The sequence below is a fragment of the Dunckerocampus dactyliophorus genome, chromosome 4 (assembly GCF_027744805.1).
Source record: "Dunckerocampus dactyliophorus isolate RoL2022-P2 chromosome 4, RoL_Ddac_1.1, whole genome shotgun sequence".
NCBI lineage: Eukaryota > Metazoa > Chordata > Actinopteri > Syngnathiformes > Syngnathidae > Dunckerocampus > Dunckerocampus dactyliophorus.
Window position 1 is genome coordinate 17,139,043 of NC_072822.1, and position 27,779 is coordinate 17,166,821.

The 27,779-nt window shown below is 40.5% G+C and overlaps 2 protein-coding genes across 2 annotated transcripts in view; one reads left to right on the forward strand and one right to left on the reverse strand.

The window, feature by feature from the left end:
• The first annotated feature begins 34 nt into the window (after nt 1–34).
• On the forward strand, nt 35–21,592 carry LOC129179352 (glutamine--fructose-6-phosphate aminotransferase [isomerizing] 1). Its single transcript, XM_054772495.1, has 19 exons — nt 35–183; nt 3,543–3,650; nt 5,219–5,326; nt 5,428–5,553; nt 5,689–5,747; nt 5,824–5,958; nt 6,028–6,089; nt 6,289–6,368; nt 9,152–9,260; nt 9,377–9,540; nt 10,237–10,332; nt 10,551–10,648; nt 10,760–10,880; nt 11,083–11,240; nt 14,622–14,736; nt 16,324–16,451; nt 17,672–17,839; nt 19,253–19,414; nt 20,120–21,592. Exons 1-19 carry the CDS (start codon nt 177–179, stop codon nt 20,162–20,164), a joined length of 2,049 nt encoding a protein of 682 aa, XP_054628470.1. The 5' UTR covers nt 35–176; the 3' UTR covers nt 20,165–21,592.
• A 2,358-nt stretch (nt 21,593–23,950) lies between these two features.
• Nucleotides 23,951–27,779, reverse strand: part of antxr1a (ANTXR cell adhesion molecule 1a) — a 36,680-nt gene continuing 32,851 nt past the window's right edge. Inside the window, exon 18 of the mRNA XM_054774582.1 lies at nt 23,951–26,913. Within this exon, the coding sequence (XP_054630557.1) occupies nt 26,497–26,913 (417 nt within the window). The 3' untranslated portion in view covers nt 23,951–26,496. The remainder of the gene's footprint in view (nt 26,914–27,779) is intronic.

The following is a 27,779-nucleotide window of genomic DNA, read 5'->3' on the forward strand; positions in this document are numbered from 1 at the left end:
TCAGGACAGACTACGTTGACGGTGCAAGCCTGATTGACAGACCCGATTGACGAATCAGAGAACACGCGGAAATCATCTCTTGGCTCTGATTCGTCAAGAGATTTGAAGAGGCGGAGTCTATTTGACAGGCGTTCCCAGTTGCCAGAGTCACAGAACCTGGCAGCCGAACAGAAGACATGTGTGGTGAGTGCCGTAAGAATTCTCCTTTTAATTTATATAAATAGGCTGCTATTTTCTGATGCTGCCAGAGAAATGTAAATCAACTGAAAATACTTAGGAGATCGTTGTTTTCGTAACCAGTTAGAATTAGCTAGGGGGTGGCTAACACAAGTTAGCGAACTTGTACTGCTGCTGATGCGGTTAGCCTGCTAAATATTTTAAACAACGCATTTGTGTTGGAATGTACTTTATATAACAAGAGTTAACAGGGTGAGAATGTGAAATACTAAATCATTTGCCGGACGTAAGGACAAATCACTCCCTGCTGTGGTACAGCTAATGCCAGAAAGCTAATAGAGCGGTTTGCAGTGAAACACTCATTCACTCATTGTTCATCTTTAAATTAGCCTCTAATTAAAATCTTAACATGCATGTATTAAGGGACTTGATTGGGCAATAACGTGGTCATCGACTCAACTAAGAGTCGCTAATGTGCTAATGTGCTTGGTATCTATGCATCACAAGGGACGTACTGCTAAAGTGGAAACAATGTCAGTCAGCTTGTTCTTTGAGCTGTGGAAAATGTCTTTGAAAATGTGACGGTTGTCTCATATTGTCCCTATCACAATGAACGGTAGATGTCTCCCGTCACTGTCACCATTATCTCGCACCACAATTAGCCATAGTTGATATTTTTACTTTCAAACACATTAAAAACGCATGGTATTCCACTCTCACTTGGTACCATTCTACCACAGTATTGAAATCCAATACAAGTAGAGCTGCAACAATTAATCGATGGTTAATCGATTACCCTATTAATCGACAACTATTTTGGTAAGCGATTAATCGTTTTTTTTATTTAAATATGTAAATATCCTTTGATTTCAGCTTCTATCTATCTCAAAGGTGAATATTTTTAAATTTCCTTAGTCATCCATGAAAGCAGACATATTATCTTTGTGTTTTAGCCAAAACAAGATATTCACACATATCTTTGGAAAGCAGTAATGGGCATTTGTGCCTCTTTTCCTATATACTGCGGACTCAACCACTAACTGTAGGTGTTTGCTTCATGTTAATTTGGTCCATCTATGGCCTAACCCAGGGGTGCTCACACTTTTTTAGCCTGTGAGCTACTTTTAAAATGCCCAAGTCCCAAAGATCTACCTACTATTTCTATATTTATTTTAATAAAATATGAGTAGGTATTTATGTAGGTTATACATGTATATTTGGGGTGCAGGCACTTTCTCAGCATGCAAGTACAAGTCAAAATGATCTACCTCTTTCTACAAAACATATAACATATACAAAATGTAACCAGGAAAGTATTTTGCACTCACATTTTCAAAGTTTACATGTAAAAGTAGTTGCTATCATAATTCACTTCAATATGGAAATAAAGATAATTACACATAACTCCTAAATAGTTGTGTACATAACCAAAGTACTGGTAATATGTCAGTCAAATTAGCTATTAACACACACATTAGGGCACACAGTTCATGTATTACATCCAGTTAGCATTTGCTATCAAACATTAGCGACATACAAGAATTTTAAATGATTATGCAAAAGACAATGCAGCCGAAGTCAAGGCAACATATTGAAAAGGTTTCACCAATGGACACATTTCTAATTTCATCATGAAATAATAGTTTAAGAAGCCAACATGTAGAAAACACTGATTTCTGTAGTAGAGTTCATGACGCCAAGCAAAGCCAGTAAACAATACACTTTTTTTCTACCTAACTAGCCGCTACAAGTGAACAGATAACTTTTGTTATAGATATAGACAGAGTTCGTTCATCCATAATCAGAATAATAAAGATGAAAGTTGCATCTTCATGTGTAGCTTGAAACGCTGCGGGGGAGCAAGCGCGAATCAGGAGGGGAGCTTAATGTCAGCTGACTGATACAAAGTGACGTTTACGCGATCAACCCAAACTACCTTGGAAATCTACTGGTAGCTCGCGATCGACGTAATGGCAACCCCTGGCCTAATCGTTTACTCCATTAATTGAAAGAAGCTTCAGATTAATCGACAAAGAAAATGACCATGATTGCATTTTTACTTACATTTATTGTTTTACTGAAGCTATTTGACAAATGTTTAGATATTTTTATTGTTTAACATTATTGACGGAATATTCAAGCGGTAACCTGGTGTTTGTGCACTTATTTGCTATGTCAGTTCAAATCTTATATTTCTGAATAGGAAATATGAAAAACGTGGCTTTTAAAAATCCGATTGATTTACAATAGTTAGATGCAGCCCTAAATACAAGCGTTAAAAATTGAAGTTCATTAATGTGTTGTACTTAGTAGTCTTGGCTTTAACCGCACTGCATGACATTGAGTGTTCCTTATGCTTTGTCTGTCATAAAAATAGGATGGTTAAATGACATCACTTCACAGTTTGATGCGGTGCAGTTGTACGCTACTGCAAACTATCAATCAAAACAGAGCATTATCAACAAAGGATTTTTTTTTTCAGTGACAGTCAGGTGTACTTTATCTGGTGAGTGCATTCCACAAAAGCACAAAATACTGTATGTAGAATTTTCTCCCGTTAACTAACTTCTCCCTCACTGGCCCTCCCCATCACCTGCTCTTCTGAATGAAAGCTCTGTTGAGCGAGGTTGCCCTCAGGTTCTAAATGTGCTTCAGCTTTATCAATGCTTAGCTTTTTTAACAAATGTACACTGCTCTCACTGTTCGCTCATCATTGGACTGGTTGTTAAAGTCAAATATTTACTTCAAGAATGATCATTTAAAAAAAAAAACAGAAAAGAGTAAGTGTACAGGTAAATCGAAATGTTGAGATCGGCTTAGAAACAGTTTCCTCACTGTCTCGCCTTGTAAAAACATTCTTTTGTCCATAAGCTGGTTTTACACTAACACTCGTGAGACTGGTTCCCTTATCCTGTGTATATTTTAACATGCTGTGACAATAAAGGTGCATCATATACCTGTACGTCAGTAGTAGCTTTTTCTTCCACTTCAGCGTTATGATCAACAGGTTGCTATTGTTAGTGGAAAGTCCAAGATGCCAAATGTATTCTGACTATTTCTGGGAGTATGTGATGAAGATATGAACTTTTTAACACCAAGGCTGCTCCAAGACGACTGAATAATCAAAAGAATTCAAGGGGCCACTTTGATATTTTGTATACACTTTTGACATTAACAGGTTAAAAAATAATAAGTTGTGTTATTCAACATTTTAACATATTCTATTTACATTGTGCCTTTTTGCTCTATTTTTTCAATTTTTGCTGTTGTTGGTGTTGCTTCGCAATAGAAAACTACCCGGGGGCCACACTTTGGACACCCCTGCTCTAAGAAATGGAATGACAACTCTGTCCTCGTCCCTATAGGAATCTTTGCCTATCTCAACTACCACGTGCCAAGGACTCGCCGAGAGGTCCTTGAAATCCTCCTCAAAGGCCTGCGGCGTCTGGAGTACAGAGGCTACGACTCTGCCGGTGAGCCACTTAGAGCCTTGTGTACAGGTGGTTCTCGGTTTACAGCATTCTGTGGTTATGAACACACTTCCATAAATGAGAAATTAGTTTACTATTAGCGCTTCATTATGTCTCCCGAGCGACACTGCACCAAAGAAAAGGAAAGCCGTCACCATGGAAATGAAAATAAACATCATAAAAAACTCGACCACCAATATTAGCGGCTCTTGTTCCTAACGGCTCGACTTTCGCAATCATCAGTAAAGATGACTGAATGCCAATGATTGCTGTGGATGCAACTGTTACAAGAAAATATGAGAGAACAGGTTACCCTTCTAGACTAGCCTTTTAAGAAGGTAGAAAGGCCTTCAGCACAATCATAGGGATACAAGTAAAGATCTGTTCTCCTTTTTTTAATTGTTTCATTTAATTTTTGCATTTAATCTTATTACTGTAGTTTATATGTCTTTCATGTGTTCTGTGTACAGTGTGACTTAGGAATTGTAAACAGGCCTCTTCACTACACTATTTGAGTTGTTGAAGTTATTTATTGAATTTTATTTTGTTTTAGTGTAGATATTAATTTCATTCGTCTGTTTTTTTTATTGTGGTTTATTCTGGCTGTTACTCTTATACACAAATCTTATGGCACACATATCTTACTTTATTTGCTATGTTTTAGATACCTTGTTGTGCTTTTATTGGTCATGCTTAAATTGCTGTAAATATAATTTTGGATTGGATTGCTAAATTACCATCATAAGTCATTTCTATAATATGACCAAAATCCACTGCAATTGGATTTAGTTAAAGAAATCAGGTAGGCAGGGAAATATACAGGAAAAAAAACATGTTCAATAAGCCGGTTGCAGAAGTATCCACAGCCGTAATTATAACTTAACTTGTTTCACATTTTGCTTTGTTTCATTCAGTCCTTTCAGGAAGCAGTCAATCAGTATGACTCATCTTAACCAATATTTGACCAGGGCACCTCACAGATGTTTATTAATTGGATTCAGGTCTGGACTCTGACTGGGCCATTCAAAGAGGTTTTATTTTCTTCTGGTAAAGTCATTCTTTTGACATTGACAGAGGTCATTGTAATGCTGGATAGCCTTCTACCAGGCCTGGAGGTATTGATAAGTCCACGCACCTTGACCAGTACACCCAGTTCCAGCTAAAGAACAAGTCCAAAGCATAACACTGCCACCACTGAGCCCAAGAGTGGGTGTTTTTTGCAAATGCAAAATATTTCAGCCTGAGTAAGTCTTCCAAAAGCATGTCGGTAAATGCGTCTAATCAAATATCGAAGATACTTGTCACCAGAAGAATACTATAACCATTTCGTATAGCCACCATACATGAAAGGGCTGCAAAATTAGAAATACCATTAATATTTGATAGTGTCCATCAAAACTGAACACCATCTTTTGTAACAACAGAATGTTGGCTGTAACTCTTGCATTAGCTCATTTAGGTGTACCTAATGGTGTGGCCTGTCAGTGACTGTTTATACAACACTAATATTGTATCAGTCTAACTTAGTTTAAAGCAGATGCTTAGCAGTTTTCTTTGTTTGCTGTTGTCAGGTGTGGGCATTGATGGTGGTAACAGCAAGGAGTGGGAGACCAACGCCAAAACCATCCAACTCATCAAGCAGCGTGGAAAAGTGAAGGCTCTCGATGAGGAGATCCACAGTAAGCTGAGACTAGTTTTTCCGCATGAGCAGGTCGCAAAGACACCTCTACTTCTGTTGATTTAGGCTGCTAAAAGGCTACTCTGTTTTGTGTTCATATAGAACAGCAAGATATTGACCTTGATGTGGAGTTTGATGTTCACCTCGGCATTGCTCACACCCGCTGGGCCACCCACGGAGAGCCGAGCCCTGTCAACAGCCATCCTCACAGATCAGACAAGAACAATGGTCAGTTGATGTGGTGCTCTTGAATTTCTAAAACGTTTATTTGTGTGATGTTGTCAAAGCTGCCCTTTTTATTTGTAGTCATTAGTTCACAATGTTGATGTTTCAGGGCACATTATTTTTCTTTATGCTCTGCAGAATTCATTGTCATTCACAATGGCATCATAACCAACTATAAAGATCTGAGGAAGTTCCTGGTGAGCAGAACTTTGACTTTTGTCAGTCATTCTTATTGTCCTCACATATGACTTACATGGGAATTTACTCCTACAGGTGAGCAAAGGCTATGAGTTTGAGTCGGAGACGGACACAGAGTCCATAGCCAAGCTAGTGAAGTACATGTACGATAACAGGGAGAATGACGACATCAGTTTTGCCACTCTGGTAGAAAGGGTGACCCAGCAACTGGTAAGGAAACGCACACGCACACACGACAAATCATTAACAAATAAATGTACATTTCCTCTTCCATCTCAGGAAGGTGCTTTTGCCCTGGTCTTTAAGAGTGTTCATTACCCTGCCGAGGCAGTTGGCACAAGGTAAACGTACAACATTTCGTTGTTGGTGGTAAGATCTTTTGGTCTCATGATTGTGACTCTCAGATTGTATAGACAAACCGTATTTTGTGAATCTTAAACTTCATGTGTCTTTTGTAACTACACATTTTGAAATCTAGCACATTATTTGGTTATGTTCAGCTCTGAAGTGGGGGCATAGTATTAACCATATTTTGTGTAGGAGGGGAAGTCCTCTGCTGATTGGTGTTCGAAGTGACCACAAGCTTTCCGCAGACCATATTCCTGTGGTCTATCGCTCATGTGAGTTTAAAGATCTCTTTCCTGCTTAGTTTGTCCATATACTTGTTCACTTAGGTCGGGGGTTTATGATTACTTAAAGGTAGTCCTCGGGTTACATACGAATTCCGTTTCTATACTGTGATGTAAATTGAGTTTTGGTATAAGTCTGCTCATGTACCTAAATTAACTTCTAAGTCACTGACACTGTACACAGAACAGTGTTAACAAATAAAAGCCAAAGCACTAGCAACCTTTCCATGTCAACAATAAGACCACTACGCTAGTTATTACGGTTGCTTTCAGAAGATCCACAACCTGTCTCTTATGTGTAGTGTGAAGAGTTTTGTGATTTCTGACCATCTGTGGTATGGTTTAATTAATTTTGAACATACATACAGTGTACATTGAATGCTTCATGTTACAATTCACAATTCCACAATGTGCGAGTAGGAGTAGGAAGAAGCACAGTTTATTTAATCCTACCCCCTCTCCGTTTCACATCAGTTGCTAATACATATGTTCTCTTTATATATTCAACATGCACTAATTTACTATTTATATCATTCTTCCATATAATCAAAGCAGTTATTCTTATACGTATAATAGGGGTGCTCCGATAGATTGGCCACCGATCAGTGTCGGCCAATTTCCGTGAAAAAGCACGGTATCGACATATTACAAGACTTGCTTTTAAACACAGATTCCTTTTGCCAATCAGCTATGCCCCCATTGCTGCAGCCAGCTTATAGCGACCATTTCTCACCCACTTTCCCTTCACAAGGCCAAAACAAGCATGTCAGCCGTGTGGGACTTCCTGTCGTTGTGATAGTGATATAAGTTTTGCAACGTGCAAAACACGCCTTAAAAAGCTTTAGTTTGGTGCAGCATTTGGGAGTGGGCACTTGGCAGGGTGCAGTGAGTTTTTGCGGTGGCTAATTAGCCAAAACGCGGGACACACACCCGTGATTCATCGGACTGGATGGCCGGACGTTGACGGGGGAGGAAAGGGGCTTAGTCGACTGCCTTGGGTCCTGCTGGATGCTCTCGCATCCAAAGTCTCCTTAAAGAAGGCGCCTGATCCTCTAAGTTTCACCAGTGATTTTAAAAAAGTGGGTCAAACATGTTATTGTCTAAATTTTATGGTTCCCCTTTCATATCACGACCCACGACCACGAGGCGCCTGCAAGCGTGCTTTTCATTCGGGTTTTCAGTTAATAATGTGTGAACACTAGAAAGAAATGCATTCTGAAATACAAAATGTGAGTTGCGGATACCACCATTGTTAATGTTCTGGTAGAACAAACATTCACTTTGTTTGGGTTGAAATCTATGAAAATGAATCTTTATTTCAAAATTTACACTTAATCTATGTGATTGGTATCGTTATTGGCTGATTTCACTCATAGATGATTGGTATATATATATATATATATATATATATATATACACACACACTAAATATACATTTTTATTCTTGTCCGGATCCACTTCCAGGTCTTCCTGTCCTGCCGTCTATCGTGTTGTATTGTGAGTGTCATTGAATGTTGATAAATGGGTTTGTTGAGCAGGCCCTTGCCTGATATGATATCAAATGTTATTGAATGTAATCCTAACTGCATGGTTCTTTCTTTGTGGGTTGTATCCTCCATTCTCCTTGTTGTCATGGTAATATGATCTTTAATATGTATCCAGATCGTTGATATCTTTGACAACAAGCACTCTTGCCTCTACTGGTCGTCCATTTGGCTTGATGTAGATTTTGCCATTGGTGCTCCAAGTGCTTTCCCTGCTTCCTCAGGTCTTTGGCTTTCTTGGCAATGTCAGCGTTGCGTTTTGTCAGATGTTCATTCATGTAGAAGTTTGTACCTTTCAGCTTATTTCCCTGTGTCAACAGTGCAGTTTTGAATTCCCTGTTGGTGAATTGGTGTCATCACAGTGTTGTGTCATGACAGGCTGGGTGCAGAGAGGACAGTTGAGTTTGCTGATGGCTCTTGCTGGGGGTTCAGCAAAATAATTGCTAAAATGAGATGTCATTAGATGGATTTATGTCTAGAAACGTAAAAAAAACTTATCCTTGCATTGCTGCATTACTCCCAGCAGAGCAGCTCATTGGCCAACGGCTGCCGCTGCTGGGCCACCAGGGGGCGCTCATGAGCTCATGCCATGGGTGGCAGCCATTGAGCAATGAACTGCTTAGCTGGGAGTAATGCATTATGGATAGAAGTTAAAATAGCTGCTGTTTGTTATTTTAAACTCGTGTTATACTTGTCTTCTATATTTCCTAGTTTCCTAATTTTAGTGTTAAGTTGCTGTGTGATTATTTTAGCGTTCTTTGTAAAATGACACCGTGAGCTACACTGTTATATTGAGTAATGACCTCCTGCGATTTCTGATGGGTTGACAAGCTTGTTGTGAGTTCCCTTTATAGCTCGTGATTGGCGCCTGCTACTGACTCGCGAGCAGCACAGTATTTAAACAATTACTAGTAGTTCTGAAGGAAAGGAGATGTCACGAGATTAGAGCATGGTCATAAATTAGCTGCACCGCTGTATAAGCCGCAGGGTTCAAAGTTGAAGAAAAAGGTAGCAGCTTGTATACCGGAAATTACGGTATGTTAAAAAATAAAAATCAAGAAGTGGAGTTATGAGGTTTAACTCAGATTTTATGTGTATTTAGCTTCAAATGACATCACCTTTCTTAGGTGTAGGTGTGTGAGAATGAATATTGAAACCTTTTAGGGGTGCAGGGCATGGAAAGGGTTGGGAAGTGCTGATTTAGGACCAGTTATTATTTTTGCTTCTCAGCTGGCAAAGACAAGAAGGGCTGCAGTTCGCTTCCCAGGGCCGATCAGGATACCTGCCTGTTCCCTGTGGATGAGAAAGCTGTTGAGTACTACTTTGCCTCTGATGCAAGGTAAGTACATCACTGTGTCCTTGCAGCGGCCTTGTCAAGTGGAAGTAGTCGTCCTAACTCTTCTGTAGTTTTATCAGAATGGAAATCAAAACTGTTGTTCTGGGGCTTTCCCACAGTGCAGTAATAGAGCACACAAACCGGGTGATCTTCCTGGAAGACGATGATGTGGCTGCTGTGACAGATGGACGGCTGTCTATTCACAGGATAAAACGCCGGGCTGGAGACTACCCGGCCCGTGCTATCCAGACCCTGCAAATGGAGCTGGAACAGATCATGAAAGGTGAGTAGAGAGTCACTTAATTCTTTCTGAAACGGCTATTCTATTTGGTTAGATTTCTATATGAGACACTGGTATAGAGCCCTATAATTAGACGTCTGTCATTATTGCATATAATATTATAAAAGGACACTTCTCCAGATGGGTGGACCGACACGATCATCAACATTCTTACTAGCCCTCAGGGTCACTTTAGTGATTCCAGAATGCACATTTTGTGTATTTTTGTATGGAGCATGCTGCTTACATTTGAAATAGTTGTTTTACTGCAGTCATCCAGCAGAGGACAGAGATGAGCTAATGTTGCCTGTACTCTACATTCCTTTGTGGTCCAATCATTCTCAGTCTGTTTCTGGAAGCAATCTGCTGAATAACCCAATTCGCATGACCCAAATTTCTGTCAAAGGCAAACTGGAAAAACACATACACACTTCACTGTCAGTTTATTAGAGGTTTCTGGATAAAAAACATTTACTCCCTTGTTTTCCTTAAAGAAAAAGGTGGTCTTACTCATTGTATCAAATGTTTGTTAACAATAAAGGGCAACTCCTTGCATTTCTAGAAAGAACTGAAACACTGTAAATATTTTTACTTCTCAGGCAGCCTCATATAGGATCACAAACACATCCCTTTGTTCTGAATCTGCATTTACCTTTTCAATAGTTACAAATGTTCTGTTATCTGATCTTTCCACCGCAGGAAACTACAGCTCCTTTATGCAGAAGGAAATCTTTGAGCAGCCAGAGTCTGTAGTCAATACCATGAGAGGAAGAGTCAACTTTGACAACAATACAGGTTAGAGACATGCACTACTTTGCTGCGTGCCCCCGTGTCTGTCAGTTAGGCTTGGCATATTCATTACTCCAAAGGAAATACGTGGGATTAGTATCCATGTGAAAAAATAGCACATGCAGAAATACTTGCAACGGACTGACTTGGCCCAGCACTCTCATGGGTTTTGTTTTAATGAGGTGGAAAGTGGATGATGGATTGACTGTTTGGTTTTTTTGCAGTGACACTGGGTGGACTGAAGGACCACATCAAAGAGATCCAGAGATGTCGACGCCTCATCCTTATTGCGTGTGGCACCAGCTACCATGCCGGTGTAGCGGTATGTGGATACTAAACAGTTTTTATTGTAAATAAGCATAAGCACACTAAACAGGCTTGTCCTCAACTTGTTTTAGCCAGATGATGCTGAGATGATTTGTTGCTCCCGCAGACTCGTCAGGTCCTGGAGGAGCTGACAGAGCTGCCTGTTATGGTGGAGCTGGCCAGCGACTTCCTGGACCGGAACACACCCGTCTTCCGAGACGATGTCTGCTTCTTTATCAGCCAGTCAGGTGAGTATGTTGATGCCATCTGGGCTTGATCGAGTGCAGTGTCCCTGTCTGTCATCCACTTTCCATGTCAGTCTCTGCACTGGTCAGTAGTCTGTTGATCTTCCATTTCTGCCCTGTCCTCTTAAATTACAACCTTCAGCATCTCTGGCTTTTGCATCAATTCCGCGTTTTATTTAGCTTTACATTACATGTAATCCAACAGGGGAGACGGCTGATAGCTTAATGGCCCTACATTACTGTAAGGAGAGAGGGGCACTGACTGTGGGCATCACCAACACAGTGGGCAGCTCCATCTCACGAGAGACTGACTGTGGAGTCCACATCAATGCCGGCCCTGAGATCGGAGTGGCAAGCACCAAGGTGAGGCTGGAGAGATTTTGCTCCCTTGTCATTTGGTCTTTAATAAACAGTAGGGGTGCAACGGTACAGGTAACCCAAGGTCCGTACCTCAGTTTATGGGCTATAGTTTTGGTTCTTTTTTTTCCCCCTCCTAAAATTAGCTTTTTCCATCCATCCATTTTCTATGCCGCTTCTCCTCATTAGGGTCGCGGGGGCATGCTGGAGCCTATCCCAGCTGACAGGCGGGGTACACCCTGGACTGGTCGCCAGCCAATCAAACATCCATTCACATTCATACCTATGGACAATTTAGAGCCGCCAATTAACCTAACATGCATGTTTTTGGAATGTGGGAGGAAACCAGAGTACCCAGAGAAAACCCACGCACGGGGAGAACATGTAAACTCCACAGAAATGCTCAAGGGAGAATCGAACCCAGGTCTTCCTGATCTCCAGACTGTGACTGTGTGGCCAACAAGCTAACCACTAGACCACCGTGCGGCCCAATTTGCTTTTTATTATTTATTATTAGTGTTATTAGACTATTCCTTAAATTAAGCAATAGTCATTGATGATAAAAGCAATTAAGGGAACAAGAAATCTGTTCCAGGTTCAAACTGTCACGATCATCAAACCTTGTACAGGTAATCTTTTAAATAACAATTTAACTTTAACTGTCATACAAGCGTAAATGTAAGTTCATTACTATTGAAAACTTTAAAAACTAATGCAGTGGTTCCCAAACTTGTCACATTCACGTACCCCTTCAGACATTCAACTTGAAGCCATGTGCCCCCTACTCCTTCACATTTAAACGCCTTGTTTAATCTTCGTTAACTTGAAATATTGAACATGATTAATTGGTTAATTGATTTTACAGTAAGTAAGTTATTCTGGTTCAAAAATGTATATTTTGCATGGTCAAAATTTGATAAAAGTTTTACATGAGCACTGATAAATATAATACATAAGTATTTGTCCTAAATATCCTTTATTTCAGCTGGATGTAGGGATGCTTCCGTTTGAATGGGTTGAATTTGACCTTCACTTTTGTCTACTTGCAACTGCCATGATTTAAGTCTGCATATTAATTTGATACCAAATTGAAAGGGAAAGTTTAATAAACACGATGAAGCCATGTCCAAAGTACAAAAATAAATACAAGAAGAGATAAAGCGTCATCGGGGGATTCCCCCACTCACCCTGACACACACATACATTGACAGGTTTTCACAGTGCGGGGATTGGAACACCACTATAAAGGAAATCTTCAAGATTAAACAAATGTAATGCACAACATAATCATCAAACTTGCTCATATAACTCACACATACTCACACATATAACTCTCCTTCCTTCTTTCTGCTCTCTGTGCTGTGAGGCGTTCAGGCGCACTCGTAATTGCGCTGGGTTAGGCGCTAATATGTTTTTCATTTTTATTCACGTACCCTCATGACAATTGGCGCACTCCTGGGGGTACGCATACACCACTTTGGAAACCAAGGGTGTAATGCAAAGGTGATTCATTTTGCAGACGTACCACGTTTCAAATTGTTTGTCATTCTTGATTATCACACAAGTGTAAAAATAAGTTAATAACTAAAATACTTTACAAGTGATGAGTCTTACTACTTTGAATGTGAAACTGATTACTTCACGGATTACTTACAGTATATATAGTTATTATATTTTTATGGTCATCCTTTGGCGTGTCACGAAAAGCCAAGGAAAACGCACACACAATCCTTTGATGCTGGCTGAGCTGAGGTCTTGTGAGATATGAGCAGGTCTCATACAATGTTTATGTCATGTGTGATGTCATCCATTCCATTCACTTAAATCTATTAAAGCTACAGTATTTGCACAGGTGTGGAAAATTATGAAAACATCTTCTATAATCTTTGAGAGTTGTTGTAGTGCATTATTTAAAAAGAGTTGGTATCATGAGTAAAAAGAAGAAACTGTACAACTATTTATTACATTATCTCCATTAATGCAGGTTTTAGTTATTAACTTTATAGATTTTGTTGTGAATGGAACCATGACTTTGGCATCTCAACAACCAGTAGAGATTGTGATTATTTAAAATATCATACTTTAAACAGTTTGTGTACTGGACCTCATTAATTCTGCAGGTGGACCTAATTATGTGGCCAGTGAGTATATGTACACAATGGCACACAGTAATAATATCTGGGCTTATTTGTTTAAGAGAGAGAGTGACGCAGGTCCCTTTCTGGCCCAGCCCTTGGACTTGGCTCTGGGACTTGAGCGCTCCTGCTCCAGAGCCTGCAAGCACGCCTCAGAGACGCCATCATTTACTGCTTGGCTGGCTGGGCCACACACCCGGCCCAAGCACTGCTGCACAACCTAGCTCACCAAATCACTGGAGAACATGTGTCACAGCCCGCAACTCCAGTTTACTGGACAATAATTGGGTGTGTTCTGCTCTAAATTCATTTTTTAAAAATGCACTTTGACCTCCAATGATCAAATTCAACATTTTTGTCGAGAACTTTAAAATCTAAACTATGGGGCATGATGAAGAACTGCTTGGCATGTTAACTGACAGTAAAAACCCGACTTCATGGAAGATGAGACTGTTTCTTTGAGAATTTAAGCTTAAAAAAGTAGGAGAAAAAATTGGGTTTTCCAAAGATAAGATTCGTCATTGCTCTTAGTGAAAGGATAGCTTGTTCCAGATGAATCGCACACTTGATGATAGGTACACGAACAAGCACCAAGTTTTCACAGTGGCTCGCATTTGCTGCCAAATCTGAGTGACCCGCACATTAGTTGGATCACTGCAGTTTAAAAGAAAAAACATTGTATAGATGTTTACAACTACTCTATTGGCCCTGGACTCCAGAGGGTCCTATCTATCCATGTTAGGAATTCGGCTAAGGGGAACATTAAATCTCCCAAATGGGAACCAAAGGCCTGTCAACTTGCACTGAGATGCAAGAAAGAAGCAGCACGTGGGTGATGACAGCAGGCGTCAGGTTGCCGAAGATTGTTTTGCGACGTGATGTAGCGTATTCACCAGGTTTTAAGCGTTCCAGGATGATGGCTTGTTGGACTGAGCTCCACGTTTGCCTGTTGAGTACTAACGCCGACCTCTCCTTGCATTTCTCATCTGGTGCAGATTATTAACTGAAGGCCAATTTAATTGTCAGAAGAGAGCAGAAAAGAGATCACAGGCTTCAGAAACATTGCTAAAAGCAAGTCAGGATTTTATTGCTTATTCATGTATTTTTTGTTTCAAAACTTGCATCACACAAAACCAACTTCCAATTGGAGCTCTTTGCTTGGATCCAACTCTTTGCTTTTTGTGTCCATGGACACTGAAGGCCGATGCTAACAACACAAAATGCTTTTCTTTTGTTTTATATCTATCTGCAGGCCTACACAAGCCAGTTTGTGGCCCTGATCATGTTTGCTCTGATGATGTGTGATGACAGGATTTCCATGCAGCCAAGACGTCGTGAGATCATTCAAGGCCTGAAGGTGCTTCCAGGTAAGCCAAGGCAGGAGGGTTTCAAAACTATTCAATCCTCATTGTAAATTGTGTTAATTTGCAACGTTCATCATCTTGCAGTAGCTTGCAATAAAACAACAAAACAAAAACAAGTGAAATAGCTCAACCCATGTTAAAATTAGTCAATTAAAAACACTGCCCATCTATTGAAACTGGCATTGACTTACATTTTAAGAATCAATTTAATAACAGTCAATTCGACTGTTTGTCACTGTTTAATAGTCCACTGCAGCATACGGAGAGGTGTTTCTAATATTTGTTTTGCTTATTTAGCTAAATGACATGGGCCAAATGACCTGGAATGATGTAGCACACACATATGTTGTTAAATTAATACCTCTCTGACAGTGTCAGTCCCAACAGAGCATTATTATGTATTATGAGAACTCTTATATTGGATGTCATTAGATTGTGTGGTTGTGGTCAGAGAGTTTATAGTGCTGGTAAGACAATGTGTAGGGTGTAGATCAGGGTTGTCCAAAGTGTGGGCTGAGGGCCATTTGCGGACGTTTTCCGACTGGCCTGCGGAACACTTTAAAAATACGATTGAACTAGAAAGCGTCAACCAAAAAAACAACAGGAAAAATCAGCTGCAATTTTACAAGAATACAGTCCAAATTATATGAATTTCAAAACGTTTTAATTTTACGAGAATAAAATTGCAATTTTATGAGGAAAAATAACATTTAAGTAGCACAAAGTTGAAATATTCAAGAAAGATGCCATTTTTTTAAAGTCGTAATATTATGAGAAGCAAAACAACAAAGTTGTAATTTTTGTCAAATTAGGTTGTGGAAAAGTTATGTTAGGAGAATAAAGTCAAACTTTGTTGGGAATAAAGTCAGAATTACAAAAAGACAGTTGAAATAGTTGGAACATAAAAAAAACCAGCAGCAGAAATAAAACAGCTGTAATTACATTGAAAAAGCTGTAATTTTGTGAGAATAACCTCATAATATTGTTACGAAAAATTTAATTTTAGTACCATAGAGTTTAAATATAGGTTGTTATAATATTATGGGAATAAAGTCATAATATTCCGAGAAGATTTACAAAGATTATGTAAAAAAAAAAAAGTTGAAATATTTGTAGGGAAAAAAAAAAAACAGCAGCAAAAATGGGGAAAAGGAGCAAATACCAAAATGTCACCTATTTCATAAGTTGAGATGCAGTTTTTTCTTTTCTTGTAATATGGAAAAACGTTGGACACCAGTCGTGTAGATCAAGCAGTTCTTTAGTCTGTTTTATTTGCTGCTACTCTAAATAATGACAGTGAGGGCTCATGGAGAGAGTGAGCGAGAGAGAGAGAGAGAGAGAGTAGGGGGGTGCGGTTCTTCTCTCTGGCCCCGTGCATACCTTTTTGGATATCAAAAGCAGATGGTGGCGTGTCCTGAATGGTAAACTTGACAATATAACAATGTCTGGTCACTTTGTAGCTCATATTTAGCCTTCCGCCTTCCAACTTTATACATGTGCATGTTGTACAAAATGTTTATATCTTTCTTTAAAACCACTTTGCAGAATGATGTCAGTAATCGTAGTTTGTTTCCATCCTGTTTATATCAGATCTGATCAAGGAGGTCCTCAGTTTGGATGATGAGATCCAGAAACTGGCAACAGAGCTGTACCATCAGAAGAGTGTACTGATCATGGGCAGAGGCTACCATTATGCTACCTGCCTGGAAGGAGCTCTGGTGAACAAGCACAGCTGTCCTCTCCTGACTTCCTCTTGTGTCTTTCTCTATCAGTGGTTCTGAACCCTTTTAAGAATCAACTGAAAGCTATGGGCACTCATCCCCGCAAATATTCACAAAAACACAACCTACATCCAATGTGTGGAATGTATGCATGCAGATTTTATTGTCTCATACATACAATATTGTGGATACGGTGGAACCTTGGTTAGCATCTTTAATGGGTTCCAGAAGTTCTGACTTGAAACGAAACAAACGTAAAGTAAATTAATTTTTCTCATAAGAAATAATGTCAATCCGAGTAATCGGTTCCAGAAAGTTGAAAATCTTAACACAAATCATGTTTTTATACTTCTGCAATTTTAGTTTGACATGCAGAAAACAATTCGAAATGCATACAAATACATATAAATGATAAATGAATGGGATAAATGATTACTTTTACCTTCATCGAAAACAGGATTTTTGATGTGACTGTCCCCAAAGACATGATGTGGCAGTGAGATCGTGGAGTGAGGAACACTATAGAGTTCAAGAAATGACTCATGACAAAACAGGAAGTGCTGGTGGTTGATCTCGCTGCCACACAGTTTCTTTGGGGACAGTCACATCAAGAATCACGTGATAATTACAAAACTATAAAAACCTGTTTTGTGTTAACATTTTTGAGAGTCAAATGCTGATGACATCATAGATGGGCGACATAACGTTCGGTTCCAGTTGTCATTTTGTTTGCTAGCTAATACTGTATATGAAAGTCTAATGTTTATCAGTACATTACAGAAAATAATGAACTTTATCACAACATGCAAATTTTTTGAGGACCTGTAGGATGCTAAGAAGAAATTACGTTTTCTGATTTAAAAAAAACAACAACAAAAAAAAAAACATTAAGAATGCAGATTGTATTAATAACACGACAAGACGCGTGCCATATCGCACACTAACCAGAGAATGCACGCAAACAGAGTCAAAATTGTGGCATAAATTTTCAGCGTTAACCAAAAAACACGCTAACCAATTTTTTATTTGATCTTCATGGGTGCCCTCAAACCTAGGGCCTCCATGCACCCCAGGTTAAGAACGTCTTCTCTAGCTCTTTCAGTGTGTAAAAGTGTCTCTGCCAAAATATGATTTTGTATTTCTTAAATGACCGGTAGTTGTGTCTCAATCCCTCCCGAGTTATTAGTTAAAAGTGTGTTAATTTCTTTCACCCACAGAAAATCAAAGAGATCACATACATGCACTCTGAGGGCATCCTGGCTGGGGAGTTGAAACATGGTCCACTGGCTCTGGTGGACAAGCTCATGCCAGTCATCATGATCATCATGAAAGACCACACCTACATCAAATGTCAGAACGCCCTGCAGCAAGTCGTCGCCCGCCAGGTAAGACAAATTCATTTTATGCATTTTATTCATTTTTATCCATTTACTACATCTGAATGCAATGCCAATTTCCAATACGAATTGGGACCAGTTTTTTCAAGTAATTTAAATTTTTTTAAATTTCATGATACGGAGCATACATACTCTCTGTCACAGAGGTATTATTATTTTAAAGGAGAACTGCACTTTTTTGGAATTTTGCCATCATCCAAAATCCTTATGGTGAGAAATAAACGCACGTCTCCTCTTTTAAGTGGCTTCTGAAGATGTACAGTAAAAACAAATACCAAGAGGCAGCTAAGAATGCACGTAATGGGACACACCTATTCCGCCTACAAAGCCTTCTGGAAAAAAAACTCCAAAAAGCGCCAACAGCACTCTATTTACATAATGTGACCTGCCTATTAACCAAGCTACAGCGACATTGTTATTAACATTGTTACGCCGAAGAACTGCTTTACTGGTGTAGTGACACCTCGCCACATCACACCATCTAGCGACTAGCTTCACTGCACACTCATTAGAGCCGCACTCACAATGCCTCAGGCCACGACTGAAAGGTAACGCTACATATCGGAGCTGCCGCCACAGCGGCTGTGTTTTTGTTTTTGTGTTTAGAAAAGGTAACGCTAGCGTAGGCGTTCATTTCTATGTTGCTATGTGAAATCAATGCACCAAGGAAGGCAGTTCTGGTAATGCTTAAAGGACCAAAATACGACCAAATACTGTAAGTATTGCATGTTATCATGAATGTGCCTGTTGCTGCATGGTCACAGCATGGATATAAAACCATAAAACCTTGTTGGATGCTTTTGGAGGTGTTGGGAGGCGTAGCGGGCCCTCTAGGCTGAAAAGGTGTGTCCCATTACATGCATTAATTGCCTGCCTCTTTTTTGCTGTTTTTATATCTTTTAGAATACACAGAAAAAAGTCTGTCCATGTCTCACATAAGGATTGTGGATGATGTGCAAAATAAAAAAAAAAAAGTGCAGTTTTCCTTAAACAGTATATTTTATATTGTGGTTGCTAAGGTGCAGAACTGCAAGGCACAATTTTTAGTGCCGCTCCTTTTATGGAATCTGCTGAATTTGCTTTGTGTATATTGTGTACAATGAATTTGTGTATCTAATATTATGGTAGGTGAGTGCAACACCCTTCATGTTCTAAATTTGCATGATACCTGATGAAAACCTCATATATCCAACTTTAGGGTTAGTTTTTTGGGAAAAAAAAAACAACTTAAAACACATTTAGCTTGTAGAACATGTTTTTCTTTTGTTTTTTTTTAACAATGTTAGATTTTGCATCTGGTGCAGCGTGAGTTCACCACTGTTGGCGCACAAGAGCACATAACGCTATCAGTCTCATCAGATGGGAGAGCTTTTTAAAATGTCTAGTTTGTGTGTTTGACAGGGCCGCCCCATCGTGATCTGTGACCGCGATGATTACGAGAGCATCAGCAACTCGTGCCGCACCATCAAAGTGCCTCATTGCGTGGACTGCCTGCAGGGCATCCTGAGCGTCATCCCCCTGCAGCTGCTCTCTTTCCACCTGGCTGTGCTCCGAGGTTACGACGTAAGTGCTCGCACGTCCCGCCACTTTACACTCGTCTGCGCCGACATCTGCAAAATGTTTGACTTCACATGCAGCCACCAACCGCACGCTTTCAACATCGCCACTATGTCACTGTTTTATATGATTTTTAACTGGAGACAATAATCATGCATGGTAGGAATACAAGTGATGCTCCAACAGAGTGACACTGTTACCGTTTAAAGTTCCACATAAAAACATTTCAAAATCATTAGAGCGGAACTTGAACGGTTTGGGGATCGAACAACCTAACTTTACTGGGCGGGGTAAGATCAGACAAAGGTTCTTCACCCCCCAGTCCAGATTCCTGATTTAGAAATGGAATATTTTTGTAGTTGGAGCACAGAAAACTTGTTTCTGACCTTGTAAATGTAATAGAGCCCCCTAGACATGAACTAACACCCCTATAGTCACGTTTACACTTGTATTACCCAATATAGTAGACATAATAACAATAAATAAGCCACATATAAGAATTGTGCTCGTTGTGTTACTTTAACACAACGTTACTTTAACCCCAACCTTTTTTGACCCACGGACCGGCTTGTGTTCCCACAAATGTCCCGCAGACCGGGTGGAGGGGGGAGGGGGGGTACTGTTGATATATATATGACTTTGATGATTTATTCTAAACAGTTGAAACCTCTTCACTTTTAATGACCCGCCCACTGTGCTGTGTCCACTCAGGTGGACTGTCCAAGAAACCTGGCCAAGTCTGTGACAGTGGAGTGAACTTGGCAGCAGGCTGGAGGACACGTGGCGAAAGAGTAAAGAAGAAAACATCCTGTTTGCGTGTCTGGCTTCATGCGTCTACTTTTATGCACCATTTGACTTGTATCACACTGTCGCATCTCTCTGTATCTCACTGTTAGACTTCTTGGTGGTATCGTAGGCTGGTGGCAGTAAGGTCTGGGCTGGCACTGATAAAGTTATCCTCCTGGCTCTGACTTGGGGCACCTGTAGCATCAAACTGGTAGTTCCTCCATCTAAGTTACGCAGCCAACCAGTGAGTAAATCAATTTCACTGGAAGCATTTTGGAGCTGATGTTGCTGACCGACGGAACAACCTTTTTGGCTCCATCCGTAAGTGCAATGATTTGTAGTTTAGTTGGCGTCTTCCTTTCTGTTTGGCAGCTAATCATTTGAAGTGTCTTCACTCGGTTTATTTTGGGCCACAAGAGTCATAAATGCTGCAAACGCTGGATGCCAGTTTTGACACTGTTGGATTTATGTGCGTACACCAGTTAGTCAAGTAGCAGCGTTTACACTGGTGGGTCCGGTCTTGGTGTTACAGTCGCCCGATCCACATCACGGTCAAACGAGCTTTGATTTATGAGCTCGCTACTCTTGTTACATTCTTTTCTTTCTACTTGTATATTTTCTAGACCTCACGCTATTGTTATTGTGTGTGCCTGAACGCATTAATATCTGCACTCTAGTTTACGTTCCTGCTTACACAATGAAGTGATACCAGTGAGATGAAGTTACTTCTGGAAGAGCTCTGTGAGTACCAGCCCGCACCCTTCCACCATGACTGCCAACACAATATTGGGACCATTTGTAGCTACTATTAATTTTATACTTGTTTATTTTCTTGATAGAAATCAGAATTTTTGTATTGTTTGATTGGAAATGTGAATGTTACAGGAAAAAAATGTCCTGTCAAACCAAACGCGCTGTCGGTTTGGACGGAACCAAAACATATATATCGATGGTGTGCGATGGGTTTTTTTGTAGCATACTTTTAATCATTAATAAACATGTGGTGGCAGCGTGTCACGCCGTAGATGCTTTAGCTGCAAGGAGATGTTACTCATGCACAGCTGTGGGACCAGGAACCGCCGGAGATAACATTTATACTGCTCGTCACGGTTTGCTTTGGACATTCATCTTGCTTCTGCAATCAAGCCTTAATCTCAAGACATGCATGTCTCCCAAACATCGAGCCTTTTATTGGGCAGTTTGTATATTTAATTGAAGTAATTGTAACTATTTGGTATCACAGTTGATGCAATACAGAGTCAACAACCTCTCTTCAAGTGAGCTCATTTGATGATATGGTGCTGCACATTTGGAAAGAAATACTGCACAGTTGGATTCCAATTAAATCTGCATTTAAATTGACATTAAAATGAGATGAAACATTCATGTATTAACGTTTGTGCGTGTGTGTGTGTCTGTTTGTGTTCCATACAAGTATTTGACGGATCCCAAACGGATTAAAGCAGCAGTGTTTGGAAAGTGAACAGTGGGCATTTGATATCAAAATGTGCCAAATGATTATTGAAATACACAGTATAAAAACATTGCTTGCATGTGCCACTACTGTTCATTCTGACATCACGGTGTCCAAATGATGGACACGGTTCCGAATTACGTGGACTATATCGATTTCCTGTACCGCTTATACTCATTTGAGTCGCGGGTGAGCTGGAACCTATCCTAGCTTGACTTTGGGTGATCTGTCAATCGCAGCATACAAGTAGACAACCAACCGTTCACACTCATGGGACAATTTATTGTCTCAGATTAACATGCGTCTTTTAGGGATGTGGTGGCAACGGGAGTGCAGGAATCCCTTGTTTATCGCGATTAATTGATTCCAAGCCCGACCGTAAAGTAGGATTGATTATTTATAAATGGAATATTTTTGTAGTTCGAGCATAAAAAAAACTGTTCACAACCTTCTAAATGTTTTTGTACATAATTAGAGGACTCTATACGTATATGTAGTAGACATAATCAGAGAAAAAAATAACATTTAAGAAATAAGACTCATGCTCGTGTGTTGCAATAATTGTGGTCCGAACGTGTGGAGGACAGGAAGTGACATCGAGGGCTCAGAGGTGAGTTTTAGCTTGGAGTAAATTACAGCTGCAACAGTAGCTCATGTTATTATTAGGATTATTGTGTTATTATTGTGCCTACCAGATCATTCAAACCTACAATAAAAGCCTGTTCCGACTATCAAGCTGATGCTTGTGTGCCTCACTGATCATTACAGTAACATTACTGACACCTGGTGACCAGAGAAGAATACTACATCTTTGAATGCATCTTCTTAATGTCGTATATTCGTTTTATAGTTCCATTTAGACACTTTTATGCTTGAAAATGCTTAATTTAGACAAATATGTCAACATTGATTAAATGGGCATATTTTGTGATTAATAATAGGCCGTATTTAACAGAAATCAGCATGATTTATTAGATAATATACCTTTGAAAAACCGTGAGTGAAGCTGTGAAATTCAAACACGCAAACTCCACAGAGATTTAAACCCAGACCTCCTGTGAGGCTGCTAACCACCTGGCCACCATGCAGCGGATAAGGTTCCTAATTGAGTATACAAGGAGAAAATGACTGCATTCACTTTACATCCCGAAACTGGGTTGATTATGCATGTCTTAGGTTTGTGGCTCCTAACAACGATGTGGACTATTGGACAAGTCAATCATGTCAGTGCTAAATGCACAAATGGAGCCAAATAATGACCTAATGCCCAATGAGCTCATGTATGCTGTGTGACTGCCAAGACACCAGTGAGCGCTACGCAAAGTTTATCTTTTAATTCGACAAAATAACTGATGTCATCTTTAAAATATGGAATAGCATTCTTTCATGACAGGAGAAGTCAGCATCTTATAGGATTGAGGGAAATCTTGGAGAAAGGACACACGAGGGCTGCAGCAATTGACCAAACACAAAACGCTTCCATCTCAGTCACTTTCTACATGTGAGACGTGGCTTGAGCCGCTCGTTCTATCCCCCGCCAGGAGCCATTAGCACCATTTTGCCTTTCCTAAGTCTCGTCCATATTTCCAGAGGATTAGTCGGGCTGTGCTATTTTCCGTGATGGCTCTCCACATGTGTGCATAATGCAGCGTGTGAACATCTGGAGCTGGTTAGCCATCCTGATGCCTTTTACTTTTTTGTTTTTTTCATTCTCCTTCACAGTCTACACTGTGTGGGCTGCCCTGCAAAACGTCACTGTGTGAACCCAGTGACACTCATTGAAAGTCACTTAATAGGGGTGACCAGACGCCCTGTTTTCCCAGGACATGTCCTGTTTTCACATCCTGGTTTTTTGGGCGTTTTTTTTTTTTTTTTTTTTGAGAAAAGGATGGAAATGTCCTGGTTTTCACTTCATTTCATTGTTTTTCATTGGGCCATTAAAATTGACCTGCGGCCTGTGCTCTGGATTTGCATATATAGCAATTATTATTTCATATTTTGAAAGTATTTGACTTGAAAAGAGACCTATTATTTGCTTACAGGCTGATTTTTCTAATACAGGAGGGAGAGTATTTCTATGATTATTTAACTGCAGAGATTTGAAAGTTAACTCAAACAACTGAAACTTTTCATATTGTTTTAGGTAGAATAAAACGTGTTGACTCAATAATTGATAACGAGTTTAGTCCGGGCCACGAATAGCCCACTGGAATAGAACCCAAGTAAAAGCAAGACAGTGGACATGAGGGTTATGAAATTAGACAAAATTCAGAAATGCAAAGGTTTAATTTCATACTTTTTACATGCTTTACTTTGTTTTTGAATTGTGTCAGCGGAAAGTACTCATGTTTTTTCATTTTTATATCAAATTAAAATGTGCGCATTCATCAGAATCTCTACACACAGCATTTCACATGCATGCTTTTTGCAAGCTGGACTGTGAGCACCTTTGACAAAAACTAAATACAAACTGTCCTGTTACTGGTCATAGACTCTGTCTTAAATACAAACATATGTAAGCACGCATATCTATATATTAAAGCACTGTATGTCCCCGAGTACTTGCAATTTATTTATTTAACAGCAGAATGCACCAGGCGTTTGTTTGAAGTAAGGCATTTATTTGAGAAGAGGCCTTTACAAAAGTGAGAAGAGCTCTCATATTTCAGCAAATGACTTTATGCGGTATCTTCTTAAGGACAATACTTACATAGAATTAATAGTAGTGAGTGTCCAGCTTGTATAGCAGCATAGATTTATTATCCACTAAAAAGTGTGAGCACCATTGTTATCTAGCACTGCCTTAATCCTCTTGGGTGTGGAATTCACCAAAGCTGCACAGGTTGTTAGTGGAATCCTCCTCCACTCCTCCGTGATGACATCACTGGTGTACCTGGTGGATGTTTAGACTCTTTGGTCTCCTCCACTTACCTGACGATGCCCCACGAGTGCTCATCTGGGTTCAGGTGCGGAGACACACACTTGCCATCTTGGAGTTGTGTTTGGACTTGTTATCATTTGGAAAACTGCCATGTGTTTCACTTTCCCGCTTCCGAATGTCACAGCGCATGTTTCCCTCAATGAACCGCAGTTCCCCAGTGTCGGCAGCACTCGTGCAGCATCAAACCATGACGCCACCACCACCATTCTTCTTGACCAGAGACAAGACACAATAATCTTGGTACTCACTTGCGTCGCCAGCTATTTTGACAATAACAGTCGTGTGTTGAGTCAGTTTCAGGGGATAGCACAGTCACCCCTCGTTTATCGCGGTTAATTAATTCCACACCTGGCCGTGATAAGGACTCCTTATTTATAAAAGCAATATTTTCATAGTTACAGCATGGAAAACCTGTTTACAACCTTCTAAATAAATTTTTTAACATTATTAAAGCCCTCTAGACCTGAAGTAACGCCCCTATAGCCACCTTCACACTCATATTACCAAATGTCGTAGACATAATAAGATAAAAATATGACACAAAGGATATAATATAGGCTCACACATGTTAGAATTGGGAGAGTTCCTTATGTGCGTTCCTTTTTTACTTCTGGTTCCTGTACAGTACTTCCTGTGGTGGCAATGTAACAATACTGACATCTAGTGACCAGTGTAGAATACTACATATCACAACACGTCTTTCAATGCGTCTTCTGAATGCCTTATATTTGTATGTTAGTTCATTTCGACATTTGTATCCTTTAAAATGCTCAATTTAGGTTAAAAAATATGTAACATTTACTTAAATTATGCATATTTCTGAACTAAAAGTAGGACGTCGTCAACCACAAAACAACCATGATTTGTTAATGAATGTATTTTGAAAAAGCTGCGATATTCAAAGCGCGAATGTAAGTCTGTACTGCTATACAAGCGGTAAACGAGTACTCTGAAGTATAACCCAAGTTTCATTTCTATAGTATTGTCCTTTGAGAAGTCAGACTAATACAATAGTTGCTGAAATGTGAGGAGCATACAGGACACACATTTGGGTGGACCTCGGCATACCTGCGTCTGCTCGATGCACTTGCCATTTGTGCTGCTTTTTCTTGGTTCTTTGTACCCCGCTTAAGCACGTGCACCCTCACACATGACAGACGCAGACAGGTAGGTTGAAGAAAGAAGCCCTTTCCACATCAATAAGCAGCACATGGCGTCTCTTTGAGGCACTTTCATAAGGCAGAAGCTGTACCGTGATTGGGAATTACTGCTATCTGAGGCGATACAGACGTTCCTGTTTATTGTCTATTTCTCCCCACATCTTGATCGAAAGAGCATCTGTGATTGCAGAGTTGAACATGAGTGGTCATAAATGTGCCAAACGTGATGTTGTCCAAGCCCCCGGCTGTTTACCGTGACATGCGCAAATAGAGGCCAGCTGTGACTCATACCACGCTGCTTCAGCACTGTGAGGAACATGACGAGGGCGCCCTTTCTTTTCACCTGAAAACTCAGTGTAGTCTACGCATCAGCAAATACAAAGGCAAAAATACACCCACATAGGAATCATCTATGTGGCGTACGTAACAAGGGAAATAAATGCACCAATAAAACATGCAATTGCTCGGCTTTCAATTATATAAAGACATCAATAATACAAAAGACATGTAAATAATGTCAAATTCTGCATGTGAAACTGCTCTATGGAGGAGCAGGCTCCGTTTGTTTGAGTCCACAAGAGTCCAGTCAGTGTCGACAACTAGCAGAAAGCAGGTCTTCATTGTCCTCTGCTCACGGCAGGAAGGCCACAGCCTGCTGGGCTCTGCTCTCCTGCACACAAAATCAAACATGTGCTCATCTTTGTAGGCGGGACTTTCTTTGCAGCAACTACAGGCCAGGGCGAGGTGGGGGGCGGGCAGGGGGCGGGGCCCGTCCCACGGCGGGGCCTTGCGGCAGGGGTGGCAGGGTCCCAGAGGGCGAGATGGGCGGCGGAGGGTTGGGTGGCAGCTCAGGGGCGGCAGGTATGTGCAAGGTGGTGGGTGGCAGAGCCCGTTTGGGAGGCGGGGTGTAATAGGGGGGGGTGACGGGAGGGGAGGGAGAGGTGTCGGAGGGTGTCGAAGGCAGGAGGGGGAGGGTAGCAGAGAACAGGGGAGATAATGGAGGGCTGGTGGGAATTGGCGGGAGGGTTCCCTGTGGGGCAGGTGGACTCCTGCTGGGAGGGGTGTAGATGGGAGATGGGTGCTGGTTGTAGTGGGGGTAGTGAAGGGGTGCAGACTTCATACGGATAAAGTTCATGCATCTGCCCTGAAATGACAAAGTGGAGCAGATGTTAGAACTATTAGAATAAACACACAACATTTCACAAATCTACAACGAATCTCATGCTAGCAAAGGGAAACCTGACCTAACTTTTGGCAATATGTGTGCTGTCAGCTCATTGGTCAACTTAGACGATTGACATCTCATTTGACCAATCAGAGGCCACGGTATTGAATCAAGTTCAGCAGACCAGCATACTCAAGAGAGAAACACTTTAGACACTTTCCATGTTAACATTTAGCAAAAGGCGTCAGGTAGGATTAGCTGTTATTGTCTACAGCTGCGATGGCTTTGTACCTTTTGACTGCTGGTTTTATTTGTTTTATGTGTTTTTAAAATAAGTTTAAAGGACTGGTTGATGAAATCTGTAGCTTTTAGCTGTCAACAAGCTAGCATGTTGTGTCTCCGGGTCAGGTAATGATGTCCAAAGTTATTCATGGGAACCATTGGCGGCACACGGTTCATTTTTTATTGGCCTGCCTCATATTGTATAAATAAAATAAAATTTTGAAACTTTTTATTATTATGGGAGAATAAAAATCCAAACCTACATGGCCCTGTGTGAAAAAGTGATTGCCCCCTAAACCTAATAACTGGTTGGGCCACCCTTAGCAGCAACAACTGCAATCAAGCGTTTGTGATAACTTGCAATGAGTCTCTTAAAGCCCTGTGGAGGAATTTTGTCCCACTCATCTTTGCAGAATTGTTGTAATTCAGCCACATTGGAGGGTTTTCCAGCATGAGCCTGTTATGTTCTGTGCGCTGCTCTGCCGCTCTCTCTCTCTCTCTCTCTCTGCCTTTTTGCAGCGCACCTCCTCCGCCACCGAGGTCCTAATTGACACACCTGCAGC